The sequence below is a fragment of the Carettochelys insculpta genome, chromosome 1 (genome assembly GCF_033958435.1).
Source record: "Carettochelys insculpta isolate YL-2023 chromosome 1, ASM3395843v1, whole genome shotgun sequence".
NCBI lineage: Eukaryota > Metazoa > Chordata > Testudines > Carettochelyidae > Carettochelys > Carettochelys insculpta.
In genome coordinates this window covers 251,841,113-251,861,689 of record NC_134137.1, presented here as the reverse complement: position 1 = coordinate 251,861,689, position 20,577 = coordinate 251,841,113, and the positions used below count along the sequence as shown (strand labels likewise).

At 40.1% G+C, this 20,577-nt stretch overlaps 1 protein-coding gene across 1 annotated transcript; it reads left to right on the top strand.

Annotated features, from left to right (window-relative positions):
- Positions 1 to 6,327: 6,327 nt before the first annotated feature.
- On the top strand, positions 6,328 to 18,878 carry LOC142007170 (sulfotransferase 6B1-like). Its single transcript, XM_074983723.1, has 6 exons — positions 6,328 to 6,472; positions 7,207 to 7,391; positions 10,639 to 10,765; positions 15,138 to 15,232; positions 16,323 to 16,509; positions 18,740 to 18,878. Exons 1-6 carry the CDS (start codon positions 6,328 to 6,330, stop codon positions 18,856 to 18,858), a joined length of 858 nt encoding a protein of 285 aa, XP_074839824.1. The 3' UTR covers positions 18,859 to 18,878.
- The last annotated feature ends 1,699 nt before the right edge of the window (positions 18,879 to 20,577 follow it).

Genomic DNA, 20,577 nt, shown 5'->3' with positions numbered 1-20,577 from the left:
GAAAGACACTCTTTCAAAATTAGAGTAGGTAAATGAGGTGTCAAATATGCAAATTTATACATCATTTGCATTTTGAATTACCTCATTTACATACCTCCTTTGAAAGAGGAATGGAAGTGTAGACACACCCTTTGAGTTTATCAGCTCAAACTCCCTCCTCCCAGGGAGTAAATGCAGACTACTTCCTCTGTAGCCCTTTTCTGTTGCTAACTTCCTAGTTTTATACCACCTCTGCTTGATCCTTTTCCGTAGGGCTCCATCATCAATCAGCTTTTCAATCCCTGACTCTTTCAAGATGCAGTTCACCAGTATTAAGTGTGAAATGGGTATTGAATTTAAACTGGATAAGGCTGAATGGGACCCTTAACAAAAACAGTCTTCAAGGCCAAGCATTACTGCATGCCAGTATCTATCCCCTGGCAACCATTACCCAAGTAAATAAGCAAGAGAAACGAAAATATGTGAACTAAACAAAGGATGGTTTGTTAAGCGATAACTTACAATATATGGGAAAAATAGATAAAGAAGGAAGTAGATAATAAATCAATACAAATACTAACAACTATAGTCAGTTGCCAAGAACTAATAGCCAAATATGATAACGCCTTTACATTAACCTTCTTCACAGTTCCTGTTGGTTGCCTAGGACCTTCAACCGTTGGACTAGTTTAAAGTCCTCAGAGAGGAGTGTTAGGGCGATCCCTCAATGGAGAGTTTTTTAATAAGGTCATCATGTCCGATGGGTGTACAGGTGGCAATGGATCTTGAGGCAGTGAGCAGCAGATGTTGACTGGAGCCTTGCAGTGGCTGGTGTTCTTCAGATTGAAGTCTGCGCCACACTGCCACTTGGATGGGCAGCTACCCCAGAAGTGTGAGTGGTGGCCTTATATTTCCCTTGTGGTGGGAACATCTTATGTACCAGTGCCCCTGCGGGGAAACCCCTTAGGAATCTGAGGTAAACCAAAAAGGCAGGAAAAATCACTGTGTCAGAATGACTCAGCACAATTCAGCCTCCACTTTGTAATTCCATATAAGATATAGATGGTACCCAAGTCACATGACCACCCTCCATATTCTTTTAGGGGCTTAGGATTTCACTCCTAACACCAGGTAAATTAAACTAGCAACCTGTTCTTCGTTGTGTGTACCCCCTGCCTCCATTACACCATGTAATAGAAAAACAATTTAAGGAAAAACATTTCTAGTCACTAGTTATGGTGCGGGTGTTAAACAAAGAAGAGAAGCGGTATGGACTGATTATGAACATCGATAAAACAAAAACAATGGTATTTGGAGATAAGGAAATAGGAAGGAAGATCAGTGTGGGTGGTATTGAACTAGCAAATGTAGAGAAGTTCACATATCTGGGGAGCCACATAACGTATGATCTAGACTGTGAGAAGGAAATAGTGACTAGAATAGTGAAAGCAAGAGCGAGTTTGAAGGTGATGGATAAGATCTGGAAAAGCAAAGCAATTAGCTTAAGAACGAAGCTGGGTGTCTTGAAAACGTGTATTCAGCAGGATGTTGTAATGATGTGAAACATGGGTGATAATGAAAGATTCAAACAGAAGAATATTGATGTTCGAAAGGAGTTATGATAGAAAGATTCTGAGAATAGGATGGATGCAGGTCACCAGTGAGGAATTATACAGGAAGATACAGCCAAAAGAAAACCTGCTGCAAAAGGTTATAAAACAGAAGCTACAACTATTTGGACATATTTGCAGAACGAACAACGAACAAAAAATCAAGACCCTAGTATTTGGCATAATGGATGGTTTGAATAGGAGAGGCAGACCCCACAGAGAATGGAGAGATGATGTAGTAGACTGTTGTGGAGCTAGTCTACAGAAACTAAGCCACCCTGCACTGGATAGGGAAAGATGGAAGGAAATAGTGATAGAGACATCAGACACCAATGGGAGCTGAGCCCACGGTTATTGATGATGAGCTACAATTTTTAGGGCCCTACAATATCATAATGTTAAAAACTATGACTACAATCTGTCAAAAATCACCTTAAGGCATTTGACATCCAATTTCAATTAAAATGAACAATAATTGAACATCAGAGTCCCACTGGTAACTTTTTAACCTAAATTTAGTAAAACTTGAAGAAGTCACCTACCTTTCCTTATTCAGATTTGTCAACCATTTTCACTTACAGGGATGAGACAGGATGGTTTGCTAACCACTGAAGGAGTCATCAGTTCTTACAAAGAAATTCTTGCTTTCTCTACATCAGTGTTTCCCAATTTTATCTGGCCACAAAACCCTTTTAAACTCAAAAGCGTTTTATGGAACCCCTAATAACAGTCTTATATATGGCTTAACTCCTCTCAACCCAAAAGCCCTCCCCGTCCCCATCCCCAGGATTAATCCACCTCAGCCTGAAACCGGCACCCGGGACTATCCCATCCATTCAAAGAGGACCCCAGCTTAACCCCACCTGAGCAAACACTGCCCAAGTTAGGTCCCCCCGGTACCTCAGTGAATATGGTAGACAAACCTACCTTAGGCACCACTGCTCCTAAGGCTCTAGTCCCAAGGGCCCAATGTCATAGGCCAACCTATGGCAACGTGAGAGGCCAGTCACAGTCAATGAAAGGCAAGGATGACGTACAGAACCTGTCTGGCTCCCCTTCCAGATAACCATTGGCTCCCCATGCACCACACCTATTGCACACTCACCAGTTACTTTGCAAGTCAGGGGCTCTCTGCTGCTTCCTGCCCTGCTGCTGCAGAAATAAGGGACCTAATTCAGTTGGTTGAACAGCTGGATCCCTCCCGCCACCCTGCCAGCTGTTAAACTAATTAAAATTAGTTCTTTTTCACTGGTTGCAGGGCAGGGAGCAACAGAGGAGTCAATGGCAGCAGAGTCCAGAGCCATGAATGACTCCTTAGAGCCGCAGGTTGCCGACCCCTCATCCTTTTCTTGCAGAACCTTTTTTTCACTTTGGAGAACCCCAGGGTTCCACAGAACACCACTGGGGGAAACTGCTCTAAATAGCTCCAGAAACTGCTTGGCAGTGATTTGACCGCTGCAGATTAAGTTTAATCATAGTCTAAGTTTAAAGATAGCTTTTAAAATACAACTAAATGGACCTGTTACAATTTGGAGGCAATTCCTGAGGTCCTGATTCTATCAAATACCTGCTGAAGCTAGTAGATCAGCAGAATAAAGAATGAATCAACACAGCAAGAAACACAGGAACCAGGTCACGCATATGAGTAGGCACAAGCATAAAATTCACTTGTCAAATAACTGTTTTCAACTATTGCTACTGATACTGAGTGACCATCCCAGCAATCAGAGTCCATTAGTCACATCATCCCTGCTGGATGTGCTAGTGAAGGAAATGGGGAGGGGGGAAGAGGGCAGGAGATAGTAGCTGCTATACTAAAAAGATCCTTTTCCTGTGCTCAATCCTTTTGTCTTTCTTACTTTCATTTTATTTTGCTAAGTTTTGGATTAAGGCAAAAAGTATCCCATGAAAAATCACACATCTATGCAGTGCCTTTCATCAGTTCAGATCTTTGGATCATAGCAAGACCTTGCTCCACATGCTCAACTCCCCCTGAAATCCATAACAACTGAGTACCTGAAATACAGGTCATGAAGTACATGGACTCTACTACTTTGTTCTATCCCAGGAAAATTACTGTTTTACTAAAAGGTCCTCATGTGCATAGATTTCTTTTTTCTTTCCTCAGTGAAGATTCTTTTGCTATTCTAATGCATCCAGCTTCTGAAAGCCAAGAGAGAGAGAATTTATTAGAGACAACATAGAAGTCAGAGCAGAGATGAAGAATTCACAAGCGATAAACTTGACAATGAACAGATCACAACGGAGACTGGCATTAGTAACAGAATACAAGTTTGTATATATGTATACACACACACACACACTCATCCCTTGTAAAACGAGTACTTTATTTACAAGTACTCACTTAAACAAGGGACACATTTACCTGCCTTAGTTCACTCTATGAGTGACTCCCCTCCCGCTAATACGAGCCTTACCCCCCTCCCCATGGCTCCAACTGTCTAGTCTGACACCCCCCGCCCACCAGCCCCAACCTGCTGCAGCCAGACCCCCTGCTGAGCCCACAGCCTGACTGCCCCCCACAGCCCCGCAGCCCCAAACTTTGGCAGCCATACCCCCTTACCAGCCCCACAGCCTGAACCTCCTGCCGCCTGTACCCCTGGCGGCCCTGAAGCCTGACCCCCCTCCAGGCCCCACAGCCGGACACCCCTGGGGGCCCCACAGCCCAACCCCGCTGCCGCCTGTAACCCCCATGACCAGACCCCCCTGGCCACCTGTAACCCCCACAGCCCAACCCCCGCCGCCACCTCCTGTACTCCCCCATGGCCAGACCGCCTCCCCCGCTGCCTATAGCCCCTGCTGCCTGACCCCCCCCATGGCCTGTAACCCCCACAGCCCTGCGGCCATATGCTCCCCATGCCACCCTGCAGCCTGACCCCGACCAGCCCCACGGCCCCAAACCACAGCAGCCAGACCCCCTTACCAGCCCGCAGCCAGACCCCCGCCACCTGACCCCCTGTGGCCTTACCACCTGACTCCCTGCACCAGCCCCAAACTGCAGCAGCCTGAACCCCCCTAACCCACCACCAGATTTTAACCCTCCCTCCTGCTCACAGCCACAAACTACCCCTAGCCTTTAACCCTCCCCAACTCAAGGTTCACTCACCTTTCAAAAGCAGCACCACCTGCTGCCACTCCTTCCCCAAGTTGGGAGCCCTATATATATAAGTGGTCTCAAATTCATGCTTGGGTGGGTTTGGAAATTTGGATTTTGTACTATTTTAATGATCAGGTATTACATCATGTGGCGAAAATGAAACTCACTTTAGCTGAGCACTCGGTGGGGTAAGTCAGCTGCTTAAAGAGAAAGGTTTTCTAGTAAAAGTGGAGTAAAATTAAGAGTAAGGTAGAACATAATTCAAAGCCCAATGGACTTCAACCATCTTTGGATCTGGTCCTTATTTTGGAGGTTTGCTTGTAAACTGGTCTCCTGAGCAGGCTTCACTGAATTTTAAGATGTAAATTAGTAATAAAATTAACTTTCAAGAAAATAGGAACCATTTTTTTTCAGTTTCTGATCTCAGTAGAGAGATTTCTTGTTCCATTATGTACAAAAGTATCTATTTCTGGCAAGTTTTTGCTGTCCAAGATTTATTTTTCTCATTTTTCTGGTGTCTCAAGAATGCCATGCAAACTGAAATATTTATCTTTTCTTAGAGCTTCTTGCTAACTCAAGCAATTATGCTAACCTAGACTGTTGTGTGGTATTTTATTTGCAAGGGAACTCTGAACCTAGAAGCATTAATAGCTGTCAAATCCAATCAAAGTCAAGTGATTGATTTACTAGGTAGCAGCTGCTTCCTCCTCTGAAACCTAATTTATTATTAAGACTTGGGGCAAATCCACAGAAATAACATTGCTTAGGGGATCATTTTACTTCTCATTCTTTTTTTGCACTGTTTAAGTGCAATGGGCCAAATGACAACAATGAGGTTGCAAAGGCAGAATTAAGAGTAGAATAGTCCCAGTGGGTGTAATGCTATTCAGAGCAAGTCAGAGTGCATAAGATGATCAGATAATCCAAAATAGAAAATGGGGGAAAAAACCTCACAGCATCTTCAGTCATTTTAATTCTCTGATGTTGCAGGGCTTTTTCTTATGTTAGTGTTCTTTTCAGGACAGTGGAAAGCTCAGCACTTTCTGAAAATGGGGACACTTTAGCCACTTCTTAAAATTTAGTCTGTTGTCTCTATGTTAAAAGACACAATCATTGTTTGTATTCACATAATCTAAAGGAATATTTCATTTAAAATATATGTAAAATCATATTTTAAAGTATGCATTATTCATTCATTGCAAATGTTCTTTGACACTGAAGCAGTAAGCCACTTACCCCAAGGCCTAATTTGCTAATAAGCATGGTAAGTATCTTTTGAAAGCATAGTCTCTTGTCATTCTAGTAGTTTTCCACAGTTCAAATACCTTTTCTCTCATTTGTTTATCAGGAAACCTTTGCAACACACAGCCACTGGGAAATGGAGGTTATCTGTGTGATAAATCAAGATGACTGCTGTAGAATTTTACAGTTGCCATAATTAAATTTCTGATGAGGTAAAGGTCTGAAGTGACTGCAGAACTTTACAAAGTATATAAATGTGCAGGTTTCAATTCTAAAGTTTCATTACTCACTGAAAATCATCTGACTTACAAGTGACTTCCAAGTCCACTGGTCTCTGAGCTGTTATCTGACATACAGAGATCCAAGATATTAGCAAATATGTCAGCCCAGAGTCATCCAGCACTCATTCATAGATTCAATGGGATTCCCTTTACAATTAGGTCATCCCCAGAACTTCTAAAATCCTTGGATGCCTTTGATGCTAGAGAAGATGATATCCTTTTGGTTTCCTATCCGAAGTCTGGTAAAGATCTGCTTTAAAAATTTATTGCATGGAATCTTAATTGTTTGCAGGACATTCTAGGTATAAGAGCACTGAAAAACCTTCTGCGTATGCAAGAGAGTGAGACAGAAAGTTTATGATGCTTAAATTTATATTTCAAACATGGAGCTTTACTGAGATGTAAAAAATAGAATTGTAACCAACTATATTTGGGTAATGGATTTTGATTTTGTAATTGTAAATCATTTGAGCCTGCCTATGGGTTCTGTTAAGTACTAGAAATCAAAATAGATAATTTACTTGTAAGAAAAATCTATATTATAATAATTTAGCATACACCCCCCAAAAAATTAAGGCAGTGTTATTTTTGCCAGTTTAGAAGTGGGTATGTAAGTTTTATGCTGAAAATTGAGCCATAGTACTACATTTTAGTTTCTATCAATCTATCAGAATAATATGTGCATTTACTAAAAAATTTTGTTTACTGTCGGTGTTACTCAATACTTTTCCTTGTGGAATTATTTTGTACATCAGCCATAGATCTAATTCTGTGAGCATTGATACATGCGGAATCAACAGAAATATTTGTATTTGTAAAATTTTTCACGTACCTAAGTTTTGCAGGATCAGAGCTTTAGCATGCTAACAAGAGATCTGCTTTCAAACTCGAACTTTTCCTGTATCACTATATTTTTCTAGTAATAAATCCTTTTCTCCTCTCTTCCCTTTTTCCTTTAAAAATAATGGTCCTGAAGGTACTCACTGGCTTGCAGAAATTATAAAGCAGATTTACACTCCCAAAGTCACCCTCACACCACCTATTGAGTTTGGAGACATCTCCAGAGTGGAAGAACTGAACAATCTTTCATCCAAGAGGATCATCCCAACCCACTTGGACTACAACATGTTGCCATCAAATTTTAAGGTCAAACAATGCAAGGTAAAATAAGTTGTATTGCAGCTCTCTCAGATGAAGTATATGTTTCATTTTGTCTGGATTTAGCCACTTTTACATAGACAACATACAGCATCATGTTAAGTAGCAAGTTCCACTCTTGGCCGCACTTGTGTAAATCTGCAATAGCTCTTCAACTTCAGTGGGTTACTCTGGATTTAACCCACAGTAGCATTCTACTGTTGGTCCAATGTTATTAAAATTTCATAGTGTTAGCTATTTATTGAATCTGATTTGTTTGTACTCTTCATTATAATCCAGTCTGACTTTGCACATAATACAGGTGTTAAAATTTCATGCAGTAATTCTAAATCACTATTTGTTGGTTAAGAACATGTTGACATTTATATATAAGCTTCACTGATACAGATAACTTATGAGAGAATCATGCAGATTCATAATTGCAAAGGCCCTGGATTTTTCAGATATGAATTATGGAAGTGACTTCCAGGCAATTAATCAAAAGACAGTAACTACTCTTTACTTGCCCCACAAGAATTAGATTTATTCCAAAATGGCATGTCAGTAAACAGGTACTACTTTAGCATTGTCATGTTTTAAAATACATTGAAATGCAATAGGGCCAACATCTTGCCATTAGATCTTTAACACAGATATAGTTCAAGGCGCAAATAAACAATGAAAGGTCTGAAACATTCCACCTTCACTTGCATTACAACCTGTCTCATTAGCTGTCCTGCAAAACACATTCTTTGGACTACAATGTTTCAGACATTTGTGAGACTGGATTTGAAATGGCCACAATTATCAAACTGCCAAATTTCTTTATTCCATGTTTCCTTATTCCTTATTCCCAATTTTTACCATGGAAATGCACTTACAGTTACATGTCTTTGAGCATTAGCTACAAATAATTTGATTTAAAGACAAAACATACAGGAGCTTGAACATCCTCAAAAATTATTCTTAAGCAAAGAGGTTAATGACATGTAATTACAAGTTCTTTAAGTATACTTACACCTGCATTCTGCCTTTAAACCATGTGCTCAGCTCCTAGTGAAAGCAACAGATGCTGCTGCTGCTATGCAGATGTGGGCAATATATGCCCCTTAACCTGAATTTAAATCCCTGGGTTTGTAGAAGAGACTTCATCAAAGAATGACATTAACTTTGGAGGACAAGGTGGGTGAGGTAATATATTTTACTGGACCATTTTCTGTTGGTGAGAGAGACAAGCTTTCTGAGCCTGAAAAGGACCTCTGTGTAGCTTGAAAACTTGTCTCTTTCACCCACAGAAATTGGTCCAATAAAAGATATTACCTAATCTGCCTTGTCTCTAATATCCTGGGACTCAAAGGGCCATGACTAAACTGCATTAATCTGATGGGGTAGCTCAGTTTTAGTCATGGAAAGACACATTAAATCTATACCAAGAGTGAAAGGCCTTCCCATGTACACCATTTCTGTTCAGTGCAATGATCAGTGGAGCTAGAGTAACATAATTACGTGGAAGAAATATACGTACATCTGAAAGAAAGCCAAATGACAACCCTGCTATTAAAATAATGCTGCTTTTAATGAGTCCCTTTAAATGTTCTTCTGCTCATGCTTATCTATTAATGGCTACGTCTACTCAATAGAGATCTTTCGAAAGAACCTCTTCTGGAAGAGCTCTTCTAAAAGAACTTTTGAAAAAGTTCATCTACACACAAAAAAGCAGATCAAAAGAGTGATCTGCTCTTTCAAAAGAGAGTGTCCACACAGCTGCCACTCTTTAAAAAGAACAGGCCAGGGATCAAAAATGAGGACCTTTCTTTTGAAAGAAGGGCCCTGTGGAGCGTCTACACACATATGCTTTTGAAAGAAGCTTTCGAAAGGGGGCACTCTTCCTGAAATGGGAAAGGAAGAGTGATTTCGAAAGGAGCACCACATGCTTTTGATTTACTTTTCAAAAAATGCTTTTTGTGTGTAGGCGTTCCATGGGCTCTTTTGAAAGAGCCCCTTTCTTTCGAAAAATCTTTCGAAAGAACTTGCTAGCATAGACGTAGCCGATGTGTTTTGACCTGTTCCTCCAATTATCCTCTAAGACAGGGATTAGCAACCTGTCTGAGGCAGTGCTGAAATTTGACCTTTTGACGTCTATGTACAGTCCAAGTGCTGATGATACATATATAAAGTCACTGCTAGTCCTATTTACAACAGCTTTATTAATAAATTAAGATGCAGAGCTTTACCATTTAGGCAGTGGTTGGTAGCAATATCTGGCCATTTGTTAGTTCACAGGCAGCATGGCTTCAAGCAAGCTCCCAGTTGCATGGAAAAAGAGGGTTGGGACTGAGCACCCACCTCATGTGCTGATGAAAATTAAGCTCACCTGCCACTCTTGGCACCCATGCCCAGGGGTTGCTGACCTCTGCGCTAGAGCCTAGTGTATCACAAAACACAGGAGTTTTTCCCTGATTTCAGAAACATGTTGTTTACTGTAATGTAAGGTTTATGATTCCTCAGAATGTTCCTGAAGGTGAACTCTTGGTAGGACTGTGAAATTTCGAACACGTACAGACTATTTACTAAAGAATGTTACAGGTGACACCAACTATACAAACAAAAGGAACACACTTGAGTAAGAGCTAAAAGCAAGGTTTCAGCAGCAAATCTCTACCACTCACCCACAGCTTTTTCTTTGCCCCCTTGCAGTGTTGGAGCCGACTGGAAAAATGCAGCTCGTTATCCAAGTTTTGATTTCAAACGTACGAACTTCATGGTTATTCAGATGCAGCTTTTGGTTCAGACCCACCTCTAGTTGCAACAGTTCTCATAGAACAGATTATATGTGATTTACAAGAGAAAGAAAAGTAATACATGTTTCAGATGTGGGCTTTATTGAGATCATATATTGACTCAGGAACTATTATGAAAGCTGTCTCCTGCATATTTCCAGTCCACAAACATACAGAAACCCTGTGCAATGGTGTTCCAGCCACTAATACTGTATGAGTGGCACATATATTTCCAGGTTTTACCACTGTTTTTACTGCGTACAATTCCATTAGCTAGTGATTTTCCCCCACAACTACCCTCCTCTAGCTTAATGCTGAACTATAAAGGACATTTGATTATTGGCTGGAAGATGATCAGTGAAAGACCTTTGACCATCACCACATGCTGACTGACCTCAGGTAAAAGGCATATACAATCTCTCTCTCCTGTGCAAGTGGATCCTCTGAAAGAAGAATGTTATCCTTAGTGTCTGTATTGTCTTCATTTACAGGCCTTCTATATCATCAGAAACCCAAAAGATATTGCAGTTTCCATGTATCACTACTACAGAGATAACCCAAATCTCCCCACCATAGATTCATGGACTGTTTTCCTTGAGCTGTTCTTAAAGGGAGAAGGTAAGGATGAGTGTTATCTTTACTCTTTCTAGCCTATTAACTTAAAACTTGGTTAAAAGTGAGAAACGTAAATCTGGAAATTCCTTATTTACAGGGCTTCCAGGTAACTTTTACAAATCATCCATGAAACTTCACATCAGCAATACATTTTGTACAAACAGGGTCAAAGAAAACTATTTATTTATTTATTCACAATACCTACTGTCTCTTCAGGATGGCATTTATAGTATTTCCTATAGTTGGAATAGAAAACACCATATGCGCCTCCTTAAATGTAATTGCTGCCAGTGGTATGTGCTCCTCTTTAATAGAACTATTTTTGATGGCCTTATTGCAACATCAGATACATCTTGTCCTACTGGACACCAGCGCCTTTTACAAACACATAAATGGTTTAGTCAGCAGAGTTTTGCTTAGACCCTGGTCCTGGATAGCAGTCTGATTGCTGTGCTCTAATGATTCCCACTGACTTCAGCAGATCTGCTCATGGGCCCAGCAAGCTGCCACTATGCAGGAGCAGAGCCTCAGAGTCTTTTCAGGATGAATTCTGCCATCAAAGCTCCTCCAGGCAGATAAGTGAACATTCCATAGGCAGTAAACTGACATTAGCATTTTTCCCTGTGCTTGAAAAACATTTTGCCACCAACCCTTTCCCAAACATGTTACTGACCCTTGCTCCAGCCACTACAACAAACAAGCAGCCCTGCTGATTCTTATCCCCACGCTACATTACAGCAGATTAACATGATCTCAGCTGTTACAAAATCATAGGGTAGCCACATGCCCCCACCCCCCACAACCCCTCCCCATAGGAGCATCCCTGTTCATTTGACAGAAAAATGCTGTATCCCTGTTTTTGCAACCCACAAAAGATGAGCCACTTTAACTAGCCACAGCTGAGTTTGGATAGACAGTTTCCCCCTTAGGTCTAGGACTGAAAACTAAACCACCCTGGAGAGACAATTAATCTACTGCTTTTGCATCAAATGAAAAAGAAGGGATCTATTACACATCTTATCTGAAGATATGGATGTCTCCCTGACTAGCAATTAGCTTATAAAATAATATGCAACAGGATCCTCCAGTTTGGACATGAGAAAGATGAAAAAGTGCGTATAACCACCCTTTTTAAAGTAGTGTGTATTCTTCTGAGCATGTTCAGCAGAGTTCTCCCTCATTTCTGAAAGCATAGTAGAAAAGAATAGAGTGTTTAAACAGGCGGGCCAGAAAACATGTAAAGCACATTTACCTTAACTGAGCTGGATGAAACTAGGTGAATGTTATTCTGATCCATGTAACTGTCTTGCCTGTTTATGCATGACAAACTGTTATTATTTTCACTTTACATTTACTAGCGTTTTTTTTTTTATTATTATTATTTTGCTTTCATGGCCTGAATGTTTTCCTTGGCTGGATCCAAACAAAGATTTTATTTGTAAGCCTTGACCTACTGAAGTCTCCATCACCCCACAGACTCTACCCATATCCTGTGGCAGGACCGGTTCCAAAACCCAAGGACACGCATGAGTCTGCCAGTTCCAAAACCCAAGGACACGCATGAGTCTTTTATGAGTAGCAGTTCTGATTCTGACATGGAAGTTCACCTTGTATTAGCAGTGTTGTTCCCATTATCCATCCCATTTTCAGTATTTTATTACTCATTTTTATGAGTTTGTTTCTGCTGGACCTGTCCTATGTAACAGAGGTTCTCTGCCAGGGGCATGTGTACCCTTGGGGGTATGCAGAGCTCTTTGAGAAAATACATTAACTCAGTGTTTCTCAATCTTTTTTGATGAATAAAATAATTGGACTTATTTTATGCTCATCTGAGGTTTTTATTTATTCTTTTTGCACAATTGTAAGTTTATTGACTATAGGCAATTTCTTCCAGCCAACCAGTTACAATTAAGTTTTTTAAAGAAACATGTTGCAACGGTAGAAAATAATTGTGTGTCTGAAAACTGTAGGTACTGGGCGTACTTATTTTTTTTTAAAAGGGGAACTTCTTTAAAAAGGGTGAGAAACACTGCTGTATAAGAATATGTGCAGAAACAACCAGCTGTAGGAAATTCAAAAGAAAAACATAATGCCTCTGATTTAGGGCCTAATCCAAAACTCATTAAAGTCAAGAATTTTCCATTGACATCAGCAGGATCTGGCTCAGGTCTCTGTGCTCCCAGCCCAGCAAAAGCAGTGGAGAACATGCTTAAGTGATTTGTGGGGTCTGGGGCAGTGTTCCCTGGCGCCTGCCCAGGAGAGATGCAGGTGCTGCCCAGTTGATTACCAGAGCACCTACAGCCGCCCACAACTATCAGCATGTGTTTCTATGGGGATACACATCTGCACATGCCTGGATGCACATAAAATTTATTCTGCCCATGGATGATAAAAATCAGGGGGAACTTTGCTCTGGGGCTTCATTACTATCTTTTTTGAGCAACTAGTGTTCAAAAGGAGGAGGCTCGCTTTCAAAAAAAAAAAATCAGAATAGTCTGTCCCTTTCCAATGGCATGGACTATTGTCTGGTAGCACATAGTGTGTGTTCATGGAGCGGAGCTGAAAACAACAACATTTGTTCCACCACAAACAGTTTTTTCTACAGAAATACGCTAAGGGATTTTCTGGCACCTGTGCAGTGTCCCACTGACTTCAGAACGAGGGTGAAAGCACATATAAAGGCGTCAGCCATACTTCTGTTGCTTGTGTGCCCAGCAGGACAGCCAGCCACCACAGGCCCTAGGGCACGTTGGGAGTGGGGCATGGCTCTGTGTCCCTGGAAGGAGCCAAGGGCAGAAGGAGCAGGGCCAACGGCATACAGACCTTTGCACCACTCAGACAGAGGCACTGGGCCCCCCTCCCACTTTTACAGGGCCACGCAGAGCTGCCGCTGCACTTCGAAAGGACACGAACCTCGTGCCTCTGCTGCTGCCAAAGTAGCAATGGCCACCGCAGCTCTGAGCGCCTTTGAAATGATGGGCCTTGGGGCAACCTACCGCTTTGTCCCCCTCTGTCAGCAGGCCAGTGTGTCCTCTGGGCTGGATCCTGCACTCCTGGCGCGAACTTGGCCACTTGTTAATGGAAGCAGAATTGTACTCATTGCTCACAGGTCCCAAAGGAATAACAGAACATGGATTTTTAAGGTCATAAGGAAACAATATGTTCATTACCTAATTCTCCTACTTGACACAGGCCGTGGAATTTTATTCAGCACCAGCAGTAAACACATCAAAATGAGTATGAGTGAGGATTGCAATATTGCCAACCTCAAGTGCTCAAACATCATTCATATGGCTCCTCAAAAGTCAGAACATTGGTTTCAAAGTCATAAGATTTAAAAAAAAAATAAACTATTGGATTCCTCTTGTTTATTATGTGACAACTGAACCTTTTAGGATGTTCACACACACATCAAAACTGCCTTGTCTTTAAACTGCAGCAAGGGAGGTTTAGGCTGGACATTAGGAAAAAGTTCCTAACTGTCACAGGGTGGTCAAACAGTGGAATAAATTGCTTAGGGAGGTTGTGGAATCTCCATCTCTGGAGATATTTAAGAACAGGTTAGATAAGTGTCTATCAGGGATGGTCTAGACAGTACTTGGTCCTGCCATGAGGGCAGGGCACTGGACTCGATGGCCTCTCCAGGTCCCTTCTAGTCCTAGTGTTCTGTGATTCTCACTCAGCATTTTCAATCTTTTATTTATGCTGTAATCAGAAAGTCCAGAAACTTACCATTTTTAAGTGAAAGCTAATTTGCAATTTCTATATTTCAACAAGTGGTGGTCCAACTTAAAAAAGACAGCAAATATCATGAGACTCATTATAAAGTCACAGGAGTTTGCAACATGGTGGCTAAGTACCATTTTGGGAACTAATAGCCCCTCTACCTAATAGTTTAAATTGATGTAGTGTGCTTCAATTCCTCACCTAAAAGTTTTGAAACATTGCTGTGTCGCTGTTACCAGCGACTCTGTTTCACTCCAGAAGTGGTTGCATTTTGTGGTGAGGTGTTTACTGTCTTCCCAAATGATGGCACTACTATGCAAAAGCTTATTTACATGCTCAACTTTTGTAAGTGTAAGCCATAGATTTCAGTGGACTACTCAAATTTTCCGGTGGTTGGATTCAGTAATCAGCTTCAAATCCATTTCTCAAAAAACCACCAGAATTCTATAAACAGAAACTTATGAAAAAAGAGGTTGAAAAATATTGTGCATTAAGTTCAACCTAGTAAACAGAAGGAATTGAACCAGTCAAAGAAATATAGTGCATGTTCACTGCATAGCTGGAAGAGAGCAATTCTTTGATTGTTTACTATATAGCTAGAATTTGTTGCAATGAAGTTTATATAAATCCCATTTTGGTTTCCTCACAGTTGTCTGTGGATCCTGGTTTGACCATTTCTTAAGCTGGGAAGAGCATAAAAATGACAGAAACATCTTATTTTTATTCTATGAAGACATGAAGAAGGTAAATATATTTCCCATCTCATGCAGCAGAAAACAAAACAAAGTCACTGTAAGAGTGCATCACTGAATGTTAAAAAGCAAATTAAAACAAAAGAGGTACAAAGCTGAACAAATTTGTAACAATACAACAAAACTTAGCACTTGTATAGCACTTTTTATCGTTGAAAACGTTACACAAATATGCATTATTTACTTTTAATACCAGTTGAGGTAGGTAGTACATGCTGTTTTCACAACTGGAGTGGGAGTGTGTGCTACTTAGGGACTTAGAGCTATTTAGGGACCTACAAGCCACTTGGTATTTCTAGCTATGTGCAAATGGAATGTGCAAAAGAGCAGCAGTGATTTAGGAGCACATGTCTCACTCAGAGCCTATAGAACCTGAGCTCAATTTTTTTTCAATTGCTACTTTTTTCCACCAGAAAATTGGGCTTTTGACTTTTTGGTGGGAAGTAGTCACTTGCTTCAAGAATTTCCATTTCTAAATTCAAACAAAACAAAACAAAAACTTACAAAAAGCAGAACCCCTAAGGCAACAAACTCTAGTTCCTAGGTTTGGGAGAGTTTGATGGGAAGTCCCAGTTTTCCACTACACATTTCTATAAACATGTGTTTTCCATCTTTGGCAATATTCTTCTTGGGGGAGGAAGAGAAATAAAAATCCAACCAGCAATAGCTCCTAAGTTTTACCAAAAGTTTCACCTACAGATCCAGTCCAGCTAGATACTGAAGAGTATAGGCCTAACTTTAAGCACATTAATATTCCTATTGAAGGCAATGAGAATCATTCCTGCTGAAAGTTAGAGACATGCATTGCTGCCTTGATGGACGGGCACAAAAATTGGCCATGCAACTTTTAAAAATATATTTAAACAAACACATACACATACTGAGCTTGATCCTCTTGCAAGTGAGAGTTGAATCACCCCCACCCCCACCCAAACAGATACCGTGTGTACAAAATGGTGTGTCAGGTAGTTTTGCTTGAACAGTATCTTTTGGAAGGCAAAATCTTTGTTGTTTATTTGACTTAGATATAAAATCTGGCATACTGCTTAGAAAACAAATATTTTACTCTTCGCATCCTGCAGGATCTTCCTAAGGTTGTGAAGCAAATGAGTGTATTTCTGGGAGTAAACATCAGTGACAGAGAGATCAAAGAGATTTGTGAGAAGTCGTCATTCACTGAGATGAAAAGCAACGTAAAAAAAGAGAACAATGACCCAAATCATACAGTTTGTTCACTCACATCCAACAGGAAACTGATATTCCGAAAAGGTACGTTGGTTGGAATTGGCCCAATACGTGCACCTATAGGGCCTGATCCAAATCTCATTGAGGACATGAGGGGGTATTTCCAGTTTGCTTTCTTTCTTTCTTCTCACCTTCTTTGATTGGGAATGAATGGCCACACGAGAGAGAGGAAACCCTCTAATGCAAAAGTCTACTATTGTTTCACATGAGTATTTAGTACAAAGATTCATGTGGTTTAACTATCTCTTTCTTCTTCTATATTTTTATCTCTGTCCTTCACATATGCAGATCTATATTCTCACTACTGCATGAGAAGGTCAGGCTGTTTATCAGAAAGCAAACACACACATTCCTTTTGAGAGTGGTTGCAGTTAGCGTTTATCTTATATAATCCCTCTTGTCTTAATTGAAATATAAAGAAATATGCAGACACAATAAAAATGGATGAGTGATAATCTGTTGGCAGTGGAAAGACATGAATTACATTAAAATCCTCACACAATTCTATGTCTTAGGATCAAATTTTCAAAAGCACTGAAATGACTTATGCTTTCAAGTCATTTAGCACTTCTGAAAACTTTATCCTTTATTGTTTTAAACAAAAGTATAGCTAGGTGAGAAATTTTTCCTGACCAGTGAAAATTTTTGAGATTTTGCATTTTTTTCCCCAGTCTAAATGAGAAAAAAAATTCAAAATCTTGGATTTTGCAAACTGAAAACATGCTTGTGACTCACTAAACAATTTTTTGTTTTTTAATGTTTGTGCTGTGATTAGCTTATCTTACAAAATTGTTTTGAACCAGAAATGAATAAAACAAAAACAAAAAAAAATCCATTACAAATCTCTTGATCAGCATAACTTAAAATTTCCAGATACTGTATCTTCCCTGAATCTGTTGGCCAATTTCTGTGACTTTATAGTTGTATTTTTTTCTTTTACAAATATTTTTTCCTCCCTGTTTTTGTGCAAAAGATGCATGTGAACAAACAGGGCAAAGTGACTAAGATTACAGTCCTACAACAAGCTCCATGTTCCTTATCTTTTTTTAGTCAGATATATATCTACATGGAGCTCCTTGCAGAATTTAGATCTTACAGAACTGGTCAAAAATGGATCAAAGACAGAGAAAACTGTGAACATTTTGCAGACAGGAGGGAGGTTGGTCAAAATCTCAATTTTTTGTCAACATCGCACCAGCTGAGGAGCCTCAAAGGGACAGCACTGTAAGGTCTTCCCACTGATCAGGAGTAAGCGGTGTTTCATCTGAGACTGATTTACTGCCCAGGTGGGCAGTATAAAGACCTGGAGGGTTATAAGCAGTCTAGATGACGAGAATCTGATTCCCACCATGAGCGCATGCCATCCTCCTGTGTAGTCAGAGGTTGGTGTTGTTCAACTGGTGTGTGTGTGTGAGTGAGAGAGAGAGAGAGAGAGAGAGAGATTATATAGTTCAGGGTGACAGTGCCATTGATGTATTCTTTGTCCATTATCTCCACTCAGCATTGCTAACCCTGAGCATTCAAAATCATGAGTCAGGTCCCCCAAAAGTTCAAGAGTGGCTTAAAAATAATATATATATATATATATATATATATATATATATATATATATATATAAAGACCAGCACATTTTGAGTTATATTTGGTGGTCTTCTGTGGTGTTTCTGTGCCTTTCAGGGATGCCTGAATCACATTTTATGCTTTTGCTCTGCAGTCATAATGGCTAGAAGTCCAGGGTTGTCTGCTTGAAACGAAAGCCAATACCATCCCATAATGCATGCCTCCAGAGATTGTGGCATTTAGAAAAACCTAAGTGTTCTGAGGACTGACAATGCCGATGACTCATCCTGCCCCTCTTCTACTCCTGTTCACAGTCCTTTCAGATGACTATTTCCACTGCACCATAGGTTATGCATAGAAATGTGGAAGATGGCCTGCAGACAAACCAGTTTTGCAGGCATGTGACTTGAACCTGGAAATTAGGTGGCTAGAGAAAATATTCTGAGGATATAATGGTTATGATGATGTGGCAGCTGATAAGACATACACTTTCCTCCAGAAAACTCACCTGAACCCTGAGCGTTACTCATTACCCTGACATTTATGCTAGGACAAGGGAGCAAAATAATAACAATAGTAAAACAACATGTTCAAACTTTCGCATGAATAAAGCCAGACAGTTTAAGAGCACATCCTTCTCTGTCCAATGGCAAAGCAACCTCGGCTGTTCATTCCCCATTCTTGTTCTCCCCAGGTGCTGTCGGTGACTGGAAAAACCACTTCACTCCTAAAGACAACAAAATGTTTGAGGAAATATTTGATAAGAAAATGAAATTGAGTGATCTGGCAAAAGGTATCATATATGAATGCTGATATCAAATGAAGAGTGATAGCCCTTGACAAAAGAGCAGAAAAATCTACAGTTGTGTTAATGTAGTATTAAAACAGTGTTTTGTTCTTTTCAAATTACTTCACTGAAAAAACAGATCCTGTGTAGTGCTTTGCAATAAAATATTAGGAGACAATCTGATTACAAAATGATGTGTAGGACATAAGAACTGTGCATAAACTAGGTTTGGGAATAGTGCTGAATGAACATCAAAAGGTGCTCAGGAACAGTTCTGTAAAAAATTACTTTAAAAACAAGTCGTGAAATAATGTCTAATTTTTTGGATTATGTGTGAAAAAAGAAGGGGAATCCCAAATTGTAGTTTTAGGAGTAGAAAATAAAGTGTTTGTTAATCATTAGAAATTGTCCCAAACTCATCAGAATTTTGAAGACTGGATCTGAACACAGAAACATCTTAACACCACTTAAACAAAACAAAAACCTGTAAATGGATTAGCAGCAAAAAGAGGGGTGAAGTTTACAAAGTGTGAGTTTTCAGATTCAAGTTTCCATGTCCAAACTTGTCCTTATAATTTTGGTTTTAAGCTATATTCAGAGCTGGAAGAGACTGATTTGCTACTTTTGGTTTAAATGCAGTAAAGATTTCAACCCAAGATAGCAGAGACTCACAAGGCATGATCTTGTGAGACTTCCATCTTTTACGAATGAGATCCCTGAAGAACAGCTTGCAGAATTTTGATGTATTACCATTGAACCCTAGCACTAAGTTTGACATAAAAATGGAAACTTCGCAAAACCTTAATAGACTCTCCATGTGATCCATGCATACTTTGTCCCTCCTACTTGTAAATGACACCACTTTAGATTTGTGCATTATAGCAGGTTTCAAATACATAGCTCTTAAAAATAATTTTCTGAATTAAGTAGCAAACAATATCAAATATAGTGTCATAAATGCAAGTCAGGTGAGTGTCAATTTGAACATTTACATGATACAATCCGGGAACTTAAACATGTTTTCTGTTACCTTACTTATGAAAAAAATGTTCTGTTCTATTGTGTTAATTTATAAATCTTGTGCATTTGAACTCAGCAATTTTATCTGCATAAGTAAACCACTGCACAGTGGCAACCTAAACGCAGAACAGTTTATTCCTCCATGAGACTCTTTTTCCATCCAGGAGTCAACTGTCAACCTCCAAGTACACTGGATCACCTTGGGGAAAAAAAAGAATAGCTTTTTTTTCTTGTGATTCATTTCATTATTGCTTTTCTGACCTCAGCTTTATGACTGTTTGCTTTTCTAGCTGTTTTGCTAAATCTTAGTCCAAAGTCTTGGGAAGTGTCTGAATTATACAACCATTTACCACAGTGACAATATTTTATCCTCCACACTTGCTTCAGTTTTGGTTACCTGCTTAATAGGCAAGTACTGACATATTTCACACAGCCTCTTTTCTCCCCTTCTCTTGTGGCCCCTTGCACTTCCAACCTGTGTTTCCCTTAGAAGAGAAGGTTGCTGTTTTCTTCAGTCTTCATTGTGTTGCCGTGCTTTCCGTGTCATTAATACAGTAATGCCTTGATTTCCATGAGGGTTGAGTTCCCACTCACCCTCGCGTACCTGGAATTTTGTGTAAGTCAGGGGTCAGCTTTTTTCCCCTGGCAGAATGCACGTTCTGCAGCCCAGGAAGCAGCAGGAGCACTTGGAGCTCCTTTTGCAAGGTAAGTCCCGGGCCGGGAGG

Bases quoted from the DNA above. Each gene is read 5' to 3' on its own strand.
- LOC142007170 (XM_074983723.1), top strand. From the start codon at position 6,328: ATGTCAGCCCAGAGTCATCCAGCACTCATTCATAGATTCAATGGGATT. The intron at 6,473-7,206 runs GTAAAGATCTGC...ATGGTCCTGAAG, and splicing joins GGTTTCCTATCCGAAGTCTG to GTACTCACTGGCTTGCAGAA. The intron at 16,510-18,739 runs GTACGTTGGTTG...TGTTCTCCCCAG, and splicing joins GAAACTGATATTCCGAAAAG to GTGCTGTCGGTGACTGGAAA.